This window comes from Bos javanicus, chromosome 7 (assembly GCF_032452875.1).
Source record: "Bos javanicus breed banteng chromosome 7, ARS-OSU_banteng_1.0, whole genome shotgun sequence".
NCBI lineage: Eukaryota > Metazoa > Chordata > Mammalia > Artiodactyla > Bovidae > Bos > Bos javanicus.
In genome coordinates this window covers 95,655,629-95,675,237 of record NC_083874.1, presented here as the reverse complement: position 1 = coordinate 95,675,237, position 19,609 = coordinate 95,655,629, and the positions used below count along the sequence as shown (strand labels likewise).

The window sequence follows — 19,609 nt, the reverse complement described above, 5'->3', positions numbered from 1 at the left end:
AGCAAGCGTCAGACACGACTTGGCAACTAAACTGCCACAAGAAGAGGGGTGCAGGAGGCAGCCTCAACTCCCAGCTTCCTCTCTGTAAGACACCGGAGCCTGCTCCCTGGTCACAACTGAGTACTGCTGGGCAGTGACAGGGCGTGGCGGAACATCCCCCAGACCCGTCTGATGCCCTCCTCAGGCCTTACATAGTCCCAGGTCCCCTCAAGGCTATTTGCAACACCAGGGAAGTGACAGCACCAAATCTTGACTATACTAGATACATTTGGCATAGCTCCGAAGAGTCACCTACACACATCAGTGTAGGCAGAGGATCTGTGTCTTATTCCCTAGCTGACATTAGCGTTTTCCCATCTATCCATCTGGTAAAGCATCTGCCTGCAATGCAGGAGACCTGGGTTCACTCCCTGGGTCGGGAAGATCCCCTGGAGAAGGAAATGGCAATCCAATCTTGCACTCCTGCCTGGAAAATTCCATGGACAGAGGAACCTGGTAGGTTCCTGGGGGAACCATGGGGTCTCAAAGAGTTGGATACGATTGAGAGACTTCACTTTCTTTCTTTCTTTCATCTGTCTGCTTTATTTACCTTTGGTTTTGTTGATTTCTCTGATGGTGGCTGCTCGCTTGATTTGGAAACGGCTTTTTCCTTAGGAGCATGCTTGCTTCCTGTATCTGATGAGTGCTTGGGTAGGCTTTTTGGCTGAAAACATGCATACACCCCATGGGGTTAATAATATGACACATATTGCTACTTTTCTCTGAGGAGTAGAAAGCAATTCATAACACTTGTGTTTTATGTAGTCAATTGTGAGAATTTAAATTAGTATGATTTACATGTGACAAATTTCACTTTGGGTACAAAATTTGAAACAATGCAATTCCTTCCCTCCAAATTCACCAAGAATCACACAAGCAAATTGCAATACCTGCTGATGCCACACAGAGGTGCCATTTTAACAGAAAAACAAATAACTGCCATTCTAGGTAGGACTTAAGTGTTGAAAGATGAGAGTTCAAAATTTTATCCTTCACAAAAATAAGGGAAAAAAAAAAAGGCTTCATCTTATGATATCAAGTCCTAATAATGATTACTTACCTCTGTGTGTTCCTTTGGCTTTACTTCTTGGGTTTTTTTCTCATGAACCACAGATGGCTGTCAATTTCAAAAGATAAAATTGCAATTACATTCTAGGCCATTGTTTTTGTTTTACAAATAAGCTCAGAAACAAAGATCCCAATTAGACCATTCTGCCTCTCTTGAGAAAGGCCTAGGGAGAGAAATGGCTGTTGGTGTCTGGTTGATAATAATCCTAGCAACAGTCTGAAAACAATAATTATTAAAAAAAATAATGGAAAATGTAGTATTTCATCTGGAATGATTTTTCACACAGGTATGTATCTACATTATAGGCTGTTTCTCACAATTCATGTAGATCATTTGGTAACTGCAAATCCATCCACAGAAACATCAAAAAGATCACTCTGAACACTGAGTTTGTTTATAGGGGGATCCTACTCTAGAAATTAAAATTAATTAAAAAAAAAAACTCCTTTCATAGGAGATGAACACTATATTTTTTTCAGTTAAATGATTTACATGATCTTTTCTGCGTTACAAGTAGAGAAGACAGGTATCACCAGAAACCCAATTCTCTTGAGGCTGGGTAACCAAAAACATTTAAATTTGGAATAGAAGACAACTTCTACCAGCTGCTGAATTATACATCTACAAGGGCCACCAAGAGGTCTTACACAGAATCACATAAGCGTCATCTTTTACCCAGATGACCCTGGCGCCCCGACCCCTGCCTGCACTTAAAGTACTCCAGCCCAAACCACGTTTGTGCTTTCCGACAGGAAACCTTGCAATCGTATCTGAGCAACTGCTCAAGTGTGCTTGAGAGAAGTAACGCACAGCACCTTTCAGAAGAGAGACACTTGCCCCATCTGCAGACATTCCGGGGTCCGTCTCCACACAGACGGGAATCGGCTTTCAGTCTAGACAGCCATGCATCAGGAAAGAAAGGGAAGCCGTTCCCAAGGGCAAGTGAGAGCTGTATCCTGAGCAACTGACAAGTAGTCCACCGACGGAGGTGAGACCACCACGGTAAACCCAGGGCCTCTGAGGAGAGGCTGTCATCTTTAGTTATCTAGGTGCTGGGTTCAATAGACATCTTTGTCCTCCATGTCTCATCATTAATCAGATACTCATTACCCTTTGTCTCTTGTCCTTTGTTCCTGTTTTTTTTTTTTTTCTTTTTAATTACTTCAGCTATAACGAAGACCTAGATTTGAACAAAATGCTTTCTGAAGTAAACTGTTTTCATTTATAAAATATTATTCATCTTAACAATATATATAGATAACATTATAATTATTTTATATACACTCTATATAATCATGATCAAAAGGGGAATCCAAAATTAGTTAGCTGACCATTTTTTTTTTTTTTACCATTCAGTAATCAATGTAGAAAATTAGCTATTCATTATTATTTCAAAGAATCCCAATAATTCATTAGTCGACTTAAATCATTTACCTTAGATGATTGTGGCTTCTTCTCAGGTTCTGTTTTTACAGCCTAAATGCAAAAGAAAGAAAAAGAAGGGAAGGAAAAATAAACAGAGTTTATAAAGTTTATCATATATTTTCTTCAACTAAGGGAGCTAAAAGATAAGTTTTATGTATTTATCAATGTAAGTGTTGTGAGTTAAGATTATTATGCTTTTCTTGGAATTGGAACTGCTATTTATGTGGCCATGCCACATGGCTTCTGGGATCCTGGTTCCCCAACCAGGGGTCAAATCTGTGTCCCCTCCAGGGGAAGCAGAGAGTCCTAACCACTGGACTGCCAGGGAATTCCCGGAATTGCAACTCTTTAGATAGAAGCACATCAATTAACAGTCAGCTCTTACGACTGAGATGGCAATCTGCATTTTACTTCTGCGTGTATTACAGATATGTAGAGATTTATTACCATGAACATTGTAGCTAACACATAAATGAAAATAAAAACCCTCATCCCTCAAAGCCATTAACATGTTTGACCTCTTTATGACTGGAATATTCAGCACAGGTTTCAGCTGATGAGGTAAAAGAATGGGATGCTGACAGTGTTGAGAACATAGGAAGCAGTGAAGTTTATTTTTAGTGCCAGAATGTGAGTGATGGGTAACTAAGCCTACTAGAATTCTGTGATGGGCCAAAGCGTTACAGAAGATGGTGAACTGAAATTATTAGCTCGTGCTAGGCAGCTGCAGTGACCATTAGTAAACATACGTGTTCCCTGGTACAATGAACCACATCACCTGTTTTTTGTGTCTTTTCTTGTTAGGAGAATGCGGTCCTTCCAGCTGTTTGCTGCCTGGAATAGCCTAATATAAGAGCACAGCCCCAAGTGTGACTTTATTTTATCTGACAGTCAAGTAAGCAACACGAATTAACAAAGCTAAAGGTTTTATCAAAAGTTTTCTGAAATGCTGTCTGCACAATATTACGACAGTTTGATCAAACAGTGCATAGATTCTTTGTTGCACAATAAAAATCTGTGATCACATCTAAAGTTTGAGGAATGCTTCTGAAGAGCTGGCTGTGATTCAGGTTCTTTAGTGGAGTATTTGACAGTTTCACCCAATCCAAAGTTACCTGTGTCAAAAAGACAATTCCTTAAGTACATACATCCCTTCTCCATATAGGGAGGAAATGAAAACAAGAATAAAACTTGATGAAACAGTTTATGAACTTCTCAAAAGAAGAGATTAAAAATGAAGCCTGATGCTTCCTGCTATTTCTTTCCTTTATATGTGCTTGGTGGTATCAGCACAAACTTCTATATTTTACTATATTATCTGAAGACACTGATTAAAACTCCTCTTAATTTATCAGGTCTTATGCTTCAGTAATGAAGGTACATGTGCTCTTCACATAACAACACTTTTATGCCAGCACACATTGCTTTGGGAAGGAAACAAAGTTCATGAACAAAGAAATGTTTTTAAAATTTAAAATTTTGGTTCGTTTCAAACTGGATCCTTGTTAATGAGTTTCTATACTTGCAACACTGCTTTTTTTTAGTTTATGCAAATGTAATCTATTAAATGATTAACAAGGAAAATAAGCCAGCTGGTACTGTAGTGGTTTGAGTCTATCAATAGCTTCTAATTTGTAATCTGGCGTTATGGCAATATTTAGCATGGAGGAACGCTACAATACAGTTAAGAATGTATAATCACAAGAAAGAATGTATAATCACAGAATCAAGCAGGTTCTAATGAAATATACATTTTAATCAGTAATCACTAACACATCTCTTTAGTTTATTTTTGGTGGCAGTGAGGCTGATGAACATAGTAATGATGACAATAATAACTAACACTTGTTGATAGCCCCTCAGTACAAGGGACTGTTCTAAACTCTCTGAGCCCTCACAATATTCCTGTAAGAAAGGTATGGTGAGTATCATTATTATCATCACCACCATCATCCCCATTTCATGACACAAAGAATCACTTTGCTGTACACCTGAAACTAACACAACATTGTCAATCAACTGTACGCTAACATAAAGTAAAAATTAAGTTCAGTTAAGTTTAAAATTAAGTTAGGAGGAGTTTGCCAATATCATAGCCAGCATGGAACCAGGAATAAAAGCCAAGCCACTGGGCTCCAGTGTCCACTATACATAATCTCTAAGGGATCTCCCCTTATGAACAATGATCTGACCTTTCACCCTACACACAGCAGTGTGCCTAACAAGTATGAGGGACAAGAGAGAGACCTGAGACCCAGACATACTGCCACAGCCAGACTGACTCTCATTTTAAAGGTGCCGAACCTGACAAAGATTTGATACAGGCTTCACCTTGCATTAACACCTTTTCTCTAAAAGCTCAAAATATTTATAGAAATATGCTCATACAATTTCCAAAAATCCCCAGGAGGAGGCTAGTATAAATGTTATAAGCCAAATACCAGAAGTATATGAAGGGAGGTGGAGACAGATGGTGGAGTGGGAGGACATGAGCTCTCATGGACACACTAAAATCACAAGTAACCGCTGAACAGCCATCAACAAAAATCAAACACCAGCAGCTACAAAAAACTAAACAAATATCACAATCAAATTGGCAAAAATTAAAGACAAGGAGAAAATATTGAAAGCATCAAGGGAAAAACAGCAAAGTGGGCATGGAGGGAACATACCCCAAAATAATAAAGGCCATATATGACAAACCTACAGCTAACAACACACTCAACAGTGAAAAGCTGAAAGCAATTCCTCTAATATGAGGAACACTACAAAGATGTCTACTTTTACCACTTTTATTAAACATAGTTTTGGAAGTCTAGGACATGGCAATCAGAGAAGAAAAAGAAATAAAAAGAATACAAATTGGAAAAGAAGACCTACAAATGCCCTTGTTTGCAGGTGAGCCCAGGTTCTTGCATCTTCCCACACTTAGTTCAGTTCGGTCACTCAGTTGTTTCCGACTCTTTGCGATCCCATGAATCTCCGCACACCAGGCCTCCCTGTCCATCACCAACTCCCGGAGTTCACTCAGACTCATGTCCATCGAGTTGGTGATGCCATCCAGCCATCTCATCCTCTGTCGTCCCCTTCTCCTCCTGCCCCCAATCCCTCCCAGCATCAGACTCTTTTACAATGAGTCAACTCTTCGCATGAGGTGGCCAAAGTACTGGAGTTTCAGCTTTAGCATCATTCCTTCCAAAGAACACTCAGGGCTGATCTCCTTTAGAATGGACTGGTTGGATCTCCTTGCAGTCCAAGGGACTCTCAAGAGTCTTCTCCAACACCACAGTTCAAAAGCATCAATTCTTCAGTGCTCAGCTTTCTTCACAGTCCAACTCTCACATCCATACATAACCACAGGAAAAACCATAGCCTTGACTAGATGGACCTTTGTTGGCAAAGTAATGTCTCTGCTTTTGAATATGCTATCTAGGCTGATCATAACTTTCCTTCCAAGGAGTGAGTGTCTTTTAACTTCATGGCTGCAATCACCATCTGCAGTGATTTTAGAGCCCCCCAAAATAAAGTCTGACACTGTTTCCATTGTTTCCCCATCTATTTCCCATGAAGTGATGGGACTGGATGCCATGATCTTCATTTTCTGAATGTTGAGCTTTAAGCCAACTTTTTCACTCTCCACTTTCACTTTCATCAAGAGGCTTTTTAGTTGCTCTTCACTTTCTGCCATAAGAGTGGTGTCATCTGGATATCTGAGGTTATTGATATTTCTCCCGGCAATCTTGATTCCAGCTTGTGCTTCTTCCAGCCCAGCATTTCTCATGATGTACTCTGCATATAAGTTAAATAAGCAGGGTGACAATATACAGCCTTGACGTACTCCTTTTTCTATTTGGACATGGAACAACCAGTCTGTTGTTCCATGTCCAGTTCTAACTGTTGCTTCCTGACCTACATATAGGTTTCTCAAGAGGAAGGTCAGGTGGTCTGGTATTCCCATGTCTTTCAGAATTTTCCATAGTTTATTGTGATCCACACAGTCAAAGGCTTTGGCATAGTGACACAATACTGTATGTAGAAAATCCAAAAGATGCTTCCAGAAAACTACTAGAGCTCAGCAATGAATCTAGTAAAGTTGCAGGATACAAAATCAGCACAGAGAAAACTGTTGCATTTCAAGACATCAACAATAAAAGATCAGGAGAAATTAAGCAAACAATCCCATTTACCATCACATCGAAAAGAATAAAATACCTAGGAATAAACCTACTTCACGAGGCAGAAGATCTGTACTTCAAAAACTGTAAGACACTCATGAAAGAAACTGAGGATGACATAAACAAATGGGAAGATACACCACATTCTTGCATTGGAAGAATCAATATTGTCAAAATGACTCTACTACCCAAGGCCATCTACAGACTCAATGCAATCTCTACAAAATAACGGCATTTTTCACAGACCTAGAACAAAAAATTTTAAAACCTGTATGGAGAAACAAAAGAACCCAAATAGCCAAAGCAATCTAGAAAAAGAAAAATGGAGCTGGAGGAATCAGGCCCCCAGACTTCAGTCTATACTACAAAGCTACAATCACCAAATAACTATAAAAACAGAAATATATAAAAAGAGAAATACAAATCAACAGAATAGGATAGAAATTCTGGAAATAAACTCATGTACCTATGGTCAATTAATCTCAACAAAGGAGGCAAGACTATACCATGGAGAAAAGATAGTCTCCTCAAAAAGTGGTACCAGGACAACTGGACAGCTACGTGTGAAAGAATTAAGCTAGAAAATTCTGTAATTTCATACAAAAAATTAACTCAAAATGGGCTGAAGACCCAAATACAAGACCAGATACTTGTATAAAACTCTCAGAGGAAAACATAGGCAGAACACATTTCAACATAAATCACAGCAATATATTTTTGGATCCATCTCCCAGAATAATGGGAGTAAAAATGAAAATAAACAAATGGGGCCTAATTAAAAGCTTTCTCACATTAAAGAAAACCACAAACAAAGTGAAAAGACAACCTACAGAATAGGAGAAAATGTTTGCTAATGATGTGACTGACAAGGGATTAATATCCAAAATTTACAAACAGCTCACACAACTCAATATTAAAAAAAAAAAAAGTTATAAAATGGGAAGACCTAAATAGCCATTTCTCTAAAGAAGACACACAAATGGGCCAAGAGGAACATCAAAAGATGTGCAACATCACTAATTATTAGAGAAATGCAAATGAAAACTAAAATGAGATATCACCTAACTCCAGTCAGAATGGCCATCATCAAAAAGTCTACAAACACTAAATGCCAGAGAGGGTGTGAGATAGGGAGCCCTCCCATACTGTTGGTGGGAATGTTAAATTGGTACAGCCACGATGGAGAACAGTATGGAGGTTCCTTAGAAAACTAAGCAAAGAACCACCATAAGATCAAGTCATCCCACTCCTGGCGACAGGTCCAGAGAAAACCATTGCTCAGAAGGATACGTGTATTCCAATGTTCATTGAAGCACTGTTTACAATAGCCAACACATGGAAGCAACCTATAAGTCTATCAACAGATGAATGGATTAAAAAAAATATATATATATGAATATTACTCAGCCATTAAAAAGAATGAAATGATGCCATTTGTGGCAGCATGGATAGCCCTGGAGATTACTGGGCTAAGTGAACTAATTCAGACACAGAAAGACAAATAGCATGGTATCTCTTACATGGGGAATCTTAAAGAAATGATACAAAAGAACTTATTTACAAAACAGAAACAGAAAAGAAGCTTATGGTTATTAAAGGGGAAAGAAGGGGGGATAAACTGGGAGTTTGGGATTGACATATACACACTAGTATTTAAAATAGATAACCAACAAGGATCTTCTGTATAGTACAGGGAAGTCTACTCAATATTCTGCAATAAATGGAAAAAGTATGCACACCACAAACTAACATAACACTGTAAATCAACTGTGGGTGTGGCTGCTCGGTCACTCAGTTGTGTCTGACTCTTTGTGACCCCACGGACTGCAGCCCGCCAGGCTCCTCTGTGGGATTATCCCTCTTTATGGGATTATCCAGGCAAGAATACTGGAGTGGGTTGCCATCTCCTCCTCCAGGGCATCTTCCTGACCTAAGGATCAAGCCTACAGCTCCTGCATTGGGAGGCAGATTCTTTACCACTGAGTCACCTGGGAAGCCTACTACAATATAAAATACAAATTAAATTAAATAAAATTAATTAAAATTAAAAAAAATTAAAGAAGCACACGAAGATAAGATGATTAATGAGAACAGTATGACTGAAATCCACCAAGGACAGAGAATTAAGGCCAAGAGTGGTTCTGAGTCATCGACTGGCGCATCTTAGTTTTGTTCCTCCCTTTCTTCCCTCTCCTACTTTCCTCTCTCTCTCCCCTCAGTCCACGTCTATAGGAGTGCCAAGAATTCTCATGATTCACGCTCAGCAATGGCTGAAGCATTTGCTGACATTTACTCTGGAAAACAGGACACACTTGAAATAAGCATCGGCCCTTAAGCTGAGTGTCAGCAGGGATGAATTATAATGAGGCATCGTGTCAAATGTGAACCAAAATAATAAGAAAAAGGAAATCTCATATTTCTGGCTCTCCTTTTTATCTCCTTACTTTAATTTTCACAGACTCTAAGTTCAATGAGAATTTTTCGGGGGCAGGGGCTAAATGTTTTTTTCTATAGACTTAAGATCATTTTAAAGATCAGCCTGGAGAAGGAAATGGCAATCCACTCCAGTACTATTGCCTGGAAAATCCCATGGACAGAGGAGCCTGGTAGGCTACAGTCTATGGGGTCACAAAGAGTCAGACACGACTGAGCGACTTCACTTCACTTTGGTATAAATAAGTAGTGACACCTAATAGGTGGTTAATCACGAATCAGATAACATGTATTTTGAAAAAATTAAGAAATTAATTACTAAATAAAAACATAATTTTACATTTAAAAATAAAAATGAGTGCTAAATGACATTGGATAAGGGCTTAGAGTTTGACAGTGTGTTTCAAGATATTTTCAATCTCCTTTAAATACAGTTCAAGATGATACCACAGGATTACTAAACAGTACTACATTATGGTGCCAGTATTAAATTATGGCATAGGATTCTACTTGGGACAGTAAAGTAACAAGGAAAACACAAAGCAAAAGTGTGTTGGTAATTTTAAACAAGGGCAATTTGATAATAATGGAGCTGCGGTAGCTCCTACAGGCACTGAAGAATATTAGCTCATAAGAATTAGTTGCGAGCATCTTGAAAAATGCTTCCTCTTTAATCTTCCATCCTAGAACATTCCCAAGAAACTCAGTTCGAGTCACGGAAAATCAGTGAGAGTGTTTAGGTCGCTCAGCCAACTCTTTAGAAATAGGCTTATTATTCTATGCAGCAATCCCACTGCAGGCCATTCTTTTATTTATAATTCTGAAATTCCAAGAAATTATCAGAATACACCCCAAGAGCTCAACCACAGTTTATCAATAAGATGGTGACCCACATGACTCAAATGTCAGAAAAAAACTTCAGAAAGCATCTGAAATAACCAGAGTCTGTGTCACTTCTTTCTATGTTCATTTACTGTAAACTTTCTCATTCTTGGATTTCGTTTTAAATGGTTAGGATAATAAAACCGTTTTAGTAAGAAATTAAGAATTTATATTTCTATCTAGATCCTGATAAATGTACTTAGAGATACTTCCTTACAATTTAAAAAACTCAAGGCTAGAACCAAAAGAACTCTCACGGACTACACTTTTCTAGATATTCTAAAATCCTGTATAAGTATATAGATGGTGTTTGAGGCAAATACTGAAAGGAAAGCTGAGTTTTCAAAGACCCTCATTAATTAAGAAGAAAATATTTACTTCCATAGTGTAAGTCTCCTAGGACACACAAGCTATCTGTCAAAGTCTCTATTCATTTTGCTTTACAAAATGAAGGGCTTTCACCCAAGTTGACCCTTGAAGACTCTCCATACCTTGGCTTCTGTGGGATTCATACTGGAAGACTTGCTGGCTGACGCAGAGGAAGTAGTTACCTAGAAAGAAAAGAAACAGGAAGTTTGAATCTAGTTAACCTACACCCTGCTTTGTCCTCCACCTCCTTTTAACCACAGCAGTGTAGTAGTGTTAGTCACTCAATCGTGGCCGACTCTTTGCAACCTCATGAACTGTAGCCTGCCGGGTTTCTTTGTCAATGGAATTCTCCAGGCAAGAATACTGGAGTAAGTTGCCATTCCCTTCTCTAGGGGATCTTCCTGACCCAGGGATGGAAGCTGGGTCTCTTGCATTGCAGGCAGATTCTTTACCGAATGAGTCATGGTGGAAGTCCCTTTTAACCATACTTACTTTTAACTCTTTACCTTGGTTTTATCTCACCTAGAGATCTTTACGACCAAGATAATCACGATGGTGTGATCACTCACCTAGAGCCAGATATCCTGGAATGTGAAGTCAAGTGGGCCTTAGAAAGCATCACTATGAACAAAGCTAGTGGAGGTGATGGAATTCCAGTTTAGCTATTCCAAATCCTGAAAGATGATGCTGCGAAAGTGCTGCACTCAATATGCCAGCAGATCTGGAAAACTCAGCAGTGGCCACAGTACTGGAAAAGGTCAGTTTTCATTCCAATCCCAAAGAAAGGCAATGCCAAAGAATGCTCAAACTACCGCACAATTGCACTCATCTTACACCCTAGTAAAGTAATGCTCAAAATTCTCCAAGCCAGGTTTCAGCAATACGTGAATCGTGAACTTCCAGATGTTCAAGCTGGTTTTAGAAAAGGCAGAGGAACCAAATTGCCAACATCTGCTGGATCACTGAAAAAGCAAGAGTTCCAGAAAAACACCTATTTCTACTTTATTGACTATGTCAAAGCCTTTGACTGTGTGGATCACAATAAACTGTGTTAAATTCTGAAAGAGATGGGAATACCAGACCACCTGACCTGCTTCTTGAGAAACCTATATGCAGGTTAGGAAGCAACAGTTAGAACTGGACATGGAGCAACAGATAAGCTCCAAATAGAAAAGGAGTACATCAAGGCTGTATATTGTCACCCTGTTTATTTAACTTCTATGCAGAGTACATCATGAGAAACACTGGGCTGGAAGAAGCACAAGCTGGAATCAAGATTGCCGGGAGAAATAATCAATAACTTCAGATATGCAGATGACACCACCCTTATGGCAGAAAGTAAAGAGGAACTAAAAAGCCTCATGATGAAAGTGAAAGAGGAGAGTGAAAAAGTTGGCTTAAAACTCAACATTCAGAAAATGAAGATCATGGCATCTGGTCCTACCACTTCATGGGAAATAGATGGGGAAACAGTGGAAACAGTGTCAGACTTTATTTTTTGGGGTTCCAAAATCACTGCAGATGATGACTGTAGCCATGAAATTAAAAGACGCTTACTCCTTGGAAGGAAAGTTATGACCAACCTAGATAGCATATTGAAAAGCAGAGACATTACTTTGCCAACAAAGGTCCATCTAGTCAAGGCTATGGTTTTTCCTGTGGTCATGTATGGATGTGAGAGTTGGACTGTGAAGAAAGCTGAGCACCTAAGAATTGATGCTTTTGAACTGTGGTGTTGGAGAAGACTCTTGAGAGTCCCTTGGACTGCAAGGAGATCCAACCAGTCCATTCTAAAGGAGATCAGCCCTGAGTGTTCTTTGGAAGGAATGATGCTAAAGCTGAAACTCCAGTACTTTGGCCACCTCATGCGAAGAGTTGACTCATTGGAAAAAACTCTGATGCTGGGAGGGATTGGGGGCAAGAGGAGAAGGGGACAACAGAGGATGAGATGGCTGGATGGCATCACCGACTTGATGGACATGAGTTTGAGTGAACTCTGGGAGTTGGTGATGGACAGGGAGGCCTGGCGTGCTGGGATTCATGGGGTCGCAAAGAGTCGGACACGACTGAGCAACTGAACTGAACTGAACTGAGAGTAACACTCCCATGAAAGTTCAGTACATGCTGTTGTCCAGTGGGTAAAAGCTTTGTAATCACTCCAAATGGGTTCAAATTTTGGGTGTGCTACATAGTAAATAATCTTGGGCAAGCTACTTAAACTGTCTGATCTTTAGTTTCTGCTTGATTTTTCTTCCATAGGAAATAAAGACCTTCTAAGTCTATTGCTGCCTGGTAATTAAGTGCTCAATAACCTCAGATATGCAGATGACACCACCCTTATGGCAGAAAGCAAAGAGGAACCAAAGAGCCTCTTGATGAAAGTGAAAATGGAGAGTGGCTTATAGCTCAACATTCAAAAAACTAAGATCAAGGCATCCAGTTCCATCACTTCATGGCATACAGATGGGGAAACAATGGAAACAGTGACAATTGTCTTGGTCTCCAAAATCACTATGGACAGTGACTGCAGGCATGAAATTAAAAGACACTTGCTCCTTGAAAGAAAAGCTGACAAACCTAGACAGCGTATTAAAGAGCAGAGACACTACTTTGCCAACAAAGGTCCATCTAGTCAAAGCTATGGTTTTTCCAGTAGTCATGTATGGATGTGAGAGTTGGACTATAAAGAAAGCTGAGCACCAAAGAATTGATGCTTTTGAACTGTGGTGTTGGAGAAGACTCTTGAGAGTCCCTTGGACTGCAAGGAGATCCAACCAGTCCATCCTAAAGGAAATCAGTCCTGAATATTCATTGGAAGGACTGATGCTGAAAATGAAGCTCCAATACTTTGGCCACCTGACTCGAAGAGCCAACTCATTGGAAAAGACCCTGATGCTGGGAAAGATGCGGGAGAAGGGGACGACAGAGGATGAGATGGTTGCATGGCATTATTGACTCAATGGACATGAGTTTCAGTAAGTTCCAGGAGTTGGTGATGGACAGGGAGGCCTGGCATGCTGCCGTCCATGGGGTCGCAAAGAGTCAGATAAACTGAGTGACTGAACAACAACAACAAAATATCATTCTAATTTTTGTTTGTATTATTTTCAGAAGGAACATCGACTTGGAAACTTACAGAATTTTGTTCAAATGTCAGCTTTCCCCATTACTAGCTCTGTGACTTTGGGTCTTAACTTTTCCAAATATATAAAATGGAGCCTATAATACCTATTTTGCAGGGCTGCATGTATTTGAGATAATGTGGGTAAAACGCCTGCACATTCTAGGCGCTCATAAAATTGCCAGGGCATTATTTCTAAGGTATTATACCAGACAGAAGAGTAGGCACAGCTCTGGGAAGTAGACTCAAGTAGATCAGAACTCGGAGAAGGCAATGGCATCCCACTCCAGTACTCTTGCCTGGAAAATCCCATGGGCGAAGGAGCCTGGAAGGCTGCAGTCCATGGGGTCTCTAAGAGTCGGACATGACTGAGTGACATCACTTTCTCTTTTCACTTCCATGCATTGGAGAAGGAAATGGCAACCTACTCCAGTGTTCTTGCCTGGAGAATCCCAGGGATGGGGGAGCCTGGTGGGCTGCTGTCTATGGGGTCGCACAGAGTCGGACACAACTGAAGCAACTTAGTAGATCAGAACTGGAGGGCAAAACAGACTCCTCCCTGGAGGGTAAAAGGCGATAAACGGTAACCGAAATATTCAAGAAACCCCTTCCCTAGTGGTGTGGTATCAGTCCCTGCAATCTAATCACCCAAGCAGGACAACGTGCATGGTACTGAGAACTATGTACTCTAGTACTTAACTTGTATTACACTGGCTAATATTAAACACACAATTACTATCTTTGAGAATTCTAACTCAGGCTCATCTAAACCTCCTTAACATATGAGTCCACTGGGTTTTAGAGTTCAGGGGTTCCATCTGGCGCAGCTGCCTTCTTAAATAACTGGCTGTCTTTCTACCAACCAGTTCTCTACCAACAGCAACTGGAGCCCCGGGCCTGAGGGCTGCCCTGGAGCCACGTCCAAGGCTGAGTCCCCAGGCAGGATGCACCCATGCCTACTGGTCCCCGGCTCCCCTAGCTCTGACACACCACTCTCAAGGTGACTGCATGAACCCACTGTAACCCATGGCCCATGAACACGATCACTTCTCCTACTGACCTCACTTAATGTTGAACAGAGTGGTGCTTATAGTTAAATTGCCACAATTGACAGATCAAAGCCCAAAGCTTTATTATACTGATTTTTCAAACACAGTTATATAAACTTAATTATTCCTGAGCACCCTTAGGCACCAATTGGGCACTCCGACTCCAAAGCACACACAGACACACACACACATATACATATACCTGGCCACTGTGGCAGGCACGCACGGTCTCTCTTACCTTCCCTTCAGGATAAAGAACTGGAGGATGTACCAAAGTAGATTTTCCCCCATCAAACTAGCAAATAAATATGTGAATATTTAGTTTTCCATGAGAATTGTTTTTAATATGTCGGAATTAACATATCCTTTTGGCTTCCCCCGTGGGTCAGTGGTAAAGAATCCACCTGCCAATTCAGGAGACGAGGGTTTGATCCTTGGGCCAGGAAGAGCCCCTGGAAAAGGAAATGGCAACCCACTCCAGTATTCTTTCCTGGAGAATCCCATGGCCAGAGGGGCCTGGTGGGCTACAGTCCATGGGGTTGCAAAGAGTCGGACACGACTGAAGAACTAACAGTTTCACTTTCACTATCTATATATTAATGACTGTCCTTCCACAGGTGCAATTGGTTGTGCAAATTTATATTCAAACTCAAGCTCCACTTAGCTATATCCCACTCCTTCGATGATTTCCCTCCGCCATCTAAAACCACCCAAGACCAAACACTCCACACAAAAGTGCTTTTTAAGCTGCAGATCTTCGGGTGAAGTCACTTATTCTAAACATCCAAATTTATTAAAACATTCTTGCAATTCCATAGCCTTGGGTTTTCTAGTCTGCCTTACTGCTTTATTAAGCAATAGCTGGAAGGGATCCTTAAATCCAAGAAAGGAGAAGACCTTCAAAGGCTCACCAAGAACAGTAAAATCTCCGTGGAATGCCTATAAATAAGCATGGAGCAGACTGTAATGGGAACTGAACTGCAGCCTTGGCTGCACCTGTTTTCAGCATAGATTCCTCCCTTAAAGTTTTATCCCACCCCTAGGGCATTAAATATTTTGAAACTAAAAGAGGAAAACCAATTCATGGGGGCTGGAAATGAAAATAACCCCACCCTGTTAAGGAGTGGTTCAACTCTGGCTAACTGTGGTGTGTTTAATTTTTATTCTATTTGTAAGACAAGAAACATTTACTGTTACCTCTACTGAAGGATTATATACACTTTCATTTTAAATATTCTATGTGGTTTGAACTTCTGATCATAGGTGTGGATAACTTAAAATTCAAAAATTTTGAAGCGTTAATCCATAATTCTTTGAAGAACCTTAGAAAAAAACTTTTAATATGGAGGTTTTAAACAGATGAGGAAAATGGTATCTCATAAAGATGAAGTAACCTGTCAAAGTTTTCCACAGTTCACTGGCTCCATAAACATTTATTCAGAACATAGTTTGTGTTAAATAAATGTTAAATGATGGGAAACTGTCAGACATGCCCCTGACCTTGTGAAAGTTACAGCCTGGTCAGAGATGATACTAATAGAACAAAGACTTCAATCCCACTTCTGGGTATGCATCTGGATTAAATTATAATTCAAAATGAAACATGAGCCCCTGCGTTCACAGCAGCACCATTTACAACCGGCAGACATGGAAACAATGTATATACCCCACATCTTCTCCATACATTCTTTTGTCGATGGACATTTAGGTTGTTTCCATGTATATGTATATATACATATATAGAGAGAATGGAATATGACTTGGCCATAAAAAAGAATAAAATAATGACATTTACAGCAACATGGATGAACCCAGAGACTACCATGCTAAGTGAAGTAAGTCAGCAACAGAAAGACAAACGCTGTATGATACCACTTACATGTGGAATCTAAAATGTGGCACAAATGAATGCCTCTATGAAACGGAAACAGACTCACGTAGAGAACACTCTTGTGGTCACCCAGGAGGAGAGGGATGGGATCATCTGATGCAAACTATTATATATAGAATGGATAAACAACAAGGTCCTTCCCTGGTGGCCCAGACGGTGAAGAATCTGCCTTCGATGCAGGAGACCCAGGTTAGATCCTTGGGTTGGGAAGATCCCCTGGAGAAGGAAATGGCAACTCACTCCAATATTCTTGCCTGGAGAATTCCACAGAGTGGCCTTACAGGCTACAGTACTTGGGTTTGCAAAGAGTCGGACACAACAGAGCGACTAACACTTTTCTGTATAGCACAGGTAACTATATTCAACATCTTGTTATAAACCATAATGAAAAAGAATATGTATTGTTGGTGCTGTTCAGTTGCTCTTTCGTGTCTGATTCTTTGTGACCCCAAGAACTACAGCAAGCCAGGCTTCCCTGTCCTTCACTATCTCCCAGAGCTTGCTCAAACCCATATACATTGAGTCAGTGATGCCATCCAACCATCTCATCCTCTGCCATCTCCTTCTCCTCCTGCCCTCCATCTTTCCCAGCATCAGGGTCTTTTCCAATGAGTCAGCTCTTTGAATCAGGTGGCCAAAGGATTGGAACTTCAGTTTCAACATCAGTCCTTCCAATGAATATTCAGGATTGATTTCCTTTAGGATTGACTGGTTGGATTTCCTGGCAGTCCAAGGGACTCTCAAGGGTCTTCTCCAACATCACAGTTCAAAAGCATCGATTCTTCGGCACTCAGCTTTCTTTCTGGTCCAACTCTCACATCCATACACGACTACTGGAAAAACCAAAGCTTTGACTATACGGACCTTTGTCGGCAAAGTGATGTCTCTGCAAGGAGATCCAACCAGCCCATTCTAAAGGAGATCAGTCCTGGGTGTTCTTTGGAAGGAATGATGCTAAAGCTGAAACTCCAGTACTTTGGCCACCTCATGTGAAGAGTTGACTCATTGGAAAAGACTTTGATGCTGGGAGGGATTGGGGACAGGAGGAGAAGGGGATGACAGAGGATGAGATGGCTGGATGGCATCACTGACTTGATGGACCTGAATTTGGGTGAACTCTGGGAGTTGGTGATGGACAGGAAGGCCTGACGAGCTGCAATTCATGGGGTCGCAAAGAGTCGGACACGACTGAGCGACTGAACTGAACTAGGTTTGTCTTATGTATACATATGTATAACTGAATAAACTTGCTGTACAGCAGAAATTAACACATTGTAAATCAACTATACTTCAATAAAATAAATCAAAAAAAGAATAATCACTTTAGTAACTACTTGTGGTAAGTGCTATAAAGGAAAATCACAGGGTCCAATGAGAACACAGACTAAGGCAACCAGATCTAGCTGAGGAGACAGTTAGGACAGGTGAGGCTGAGGATGTAACAATTGACATGCAGACTGAAGGATAAGCGGGCATCGCCCAGAGGTGGGAGGGCCCCTCTGAGCTGTCTGATTTCTAAACCACTGCCTCTGCTGCAGGATCTACCACCTAGTGGCTCCTGACATCAGGGGACATCCAGATTTAAAGCCATGCTAGTGCTCAAATACCAAAATCTCTCTATGGGAGCAGGACTGTATATCAGACTAAAGTGCAGCCATAACCGTGCTCTCCCTCCTAAATGACCCAGGCAAATCTCTTGACATACATACAGAGTTTATTATGTATAATCTTAAATTAACGTATAAATCAGAGTAACAGCAGAGAAAAAGTAATTATTTTCCAACTACCCACTCAACAACTGTTTAAAAAGCAACGAGCCTGGGGCCGAGGATACACAATGAATAAGTCTCCATCACAGCTTTGAAAAAGTTCATAATAAACAGACAATAAGCAGTCTGTGCAACAGACATCAAGCAGGTTTAGTTACAGCTTAAATGCTCTCACAGGTATGGAGAAAATCCTATGGGACTGGACAAATGTTTTAGTTCTATGTCAGCTGCAGGCGCACCTGAAATAATCTTACTGGGTTATCAAATACCATTAAAATGAGCAATTATTGATAAAAAAAAAAAGTGCAGCCATAAAAAATTAATGTTTACTCCTGCACTTACCCAGGTTGGCTTCTTATGTTCTGGCATTATTCAACAAAACCTCTTTAGATTTGTTCACCTGCTACAGTAAGAATTTTGGAAGTTTACTGCTGGAAATGATGAGAGATATGAAGGGGAGATGGTATGCTTTTCAGATCCTTCAGAAATAGAAACTGATTTTCTTGTTCACGTATATTTGGCAAAGGTCTCCCCGCCTACAGCCGTTTAGCTCTCTCACCCATTTTGGCCACATGAGGCTTCCCACGTGTCACTCTCAAGCCTCCCTCTAAAGTAGATGCAGGGGCCATGACGTCTGTAAACCACTGTATCACACAGAAAGCCTTTCTCTTGCCTTTAAAGACCCCCAGTCTCCAATCCCAACCATCTCCCAGCACAGAACATCTCCTCCAGGCAGCCAGCCCCTCCCTTTCTCAGAGCACACCTCACTCATCTCTCCCTTTACATTTTTTTTTTTTCCACAAAAGTGCAACTGGTTGGGATGCTTCTCTTCCTCAAATATCCAAATCCTAAATGCCTTTCTTTCAAGTACATCTCACTAGCATCAGCCCTGACATTGCAAACCACTGCAATCCAAAGAGGGCATCCATACATCTTCTTTAATCCCCACTTGCTTTCTCAAAGTACCTTACTGCTGCTGTTGTTGAGTAGCTAAGTTGTGTCTGAATCTTTGTGACCCCATGGACTGTAGCATGTCAGGCTTCCCTGTCTTTCATTATCTCCTGGAGCTTGCTCAAACTCATGTCCACTGAGTCAGTGATGCCATCCAACCATCTTATCCTCTATCATCCCCTTCCCCTCCTGCCCTCAATCTTTCCCAGCATCAGGGTCTTTTCCAATGAATCGACTGTTTGCACCAACTGGCCAAAGTATTGGAGCTTCAGCACCAGTCTTTCCAATGACTATTTAGGATTGATTTCCTTTGGAATTGACTGGTTTGATCTCCCTGCAGTCCAAGGGACTCTCAAGAGTCCTCTCCAGCACCACAATTCGAGAGCTCAGCACCAATTCTTTGATGCTCAGCCTTCTCTCTGGTCCAAGTCGCACA

The 19,609-nt window shown here is 40.7% G+C and overlaps 1 protein-coding gene across 9 annotated transcripts in view; it reads right to left on the bottom strand.

Annotated features, from left to right (window-relative positions):
• CAST (calpastatin) overlaps positions 1 to 19,609 on the bottom strand; it is a 132,790-nt gene that overhangs the window by 46,823 nt on the left and 66,358 nt on the right. For 6 of the 9 annotated variants that reach the window (XM_061424445.1, XM_061424450.1, XM_061424451.1 and 3 more), the window contains 5 exons: positions 10,515 to 10,574; positions 3,312 to 3,377; positions 2,543 to 2,584; positions 1,100 to 1,156; positions 590 to 703 (listed from right to left, as the gene is read on the bottom strand). In XM_061424445.1, coding sequence (XP_061280429.1) covers positions 590 to 703; positions 1,100 to 1,156; positions 2,543 to 2,584; positions 3,312 to 3,377; positions 10,515 to 10,574 — 339 coding nt within the window. The remainder of the gene's footprint in view (positions 1 to 589; positions 704 to 1,099; positions 1,157 to 2,542; positions 2,585 to 3,311; positions 3,378 to 10,514; positions 10,575 to 19,609) is intronic. The other 3 variants (XM_061424447.1, XM_061424444.1, XM_061424449.1) reach the window with 1 other exon arrangement.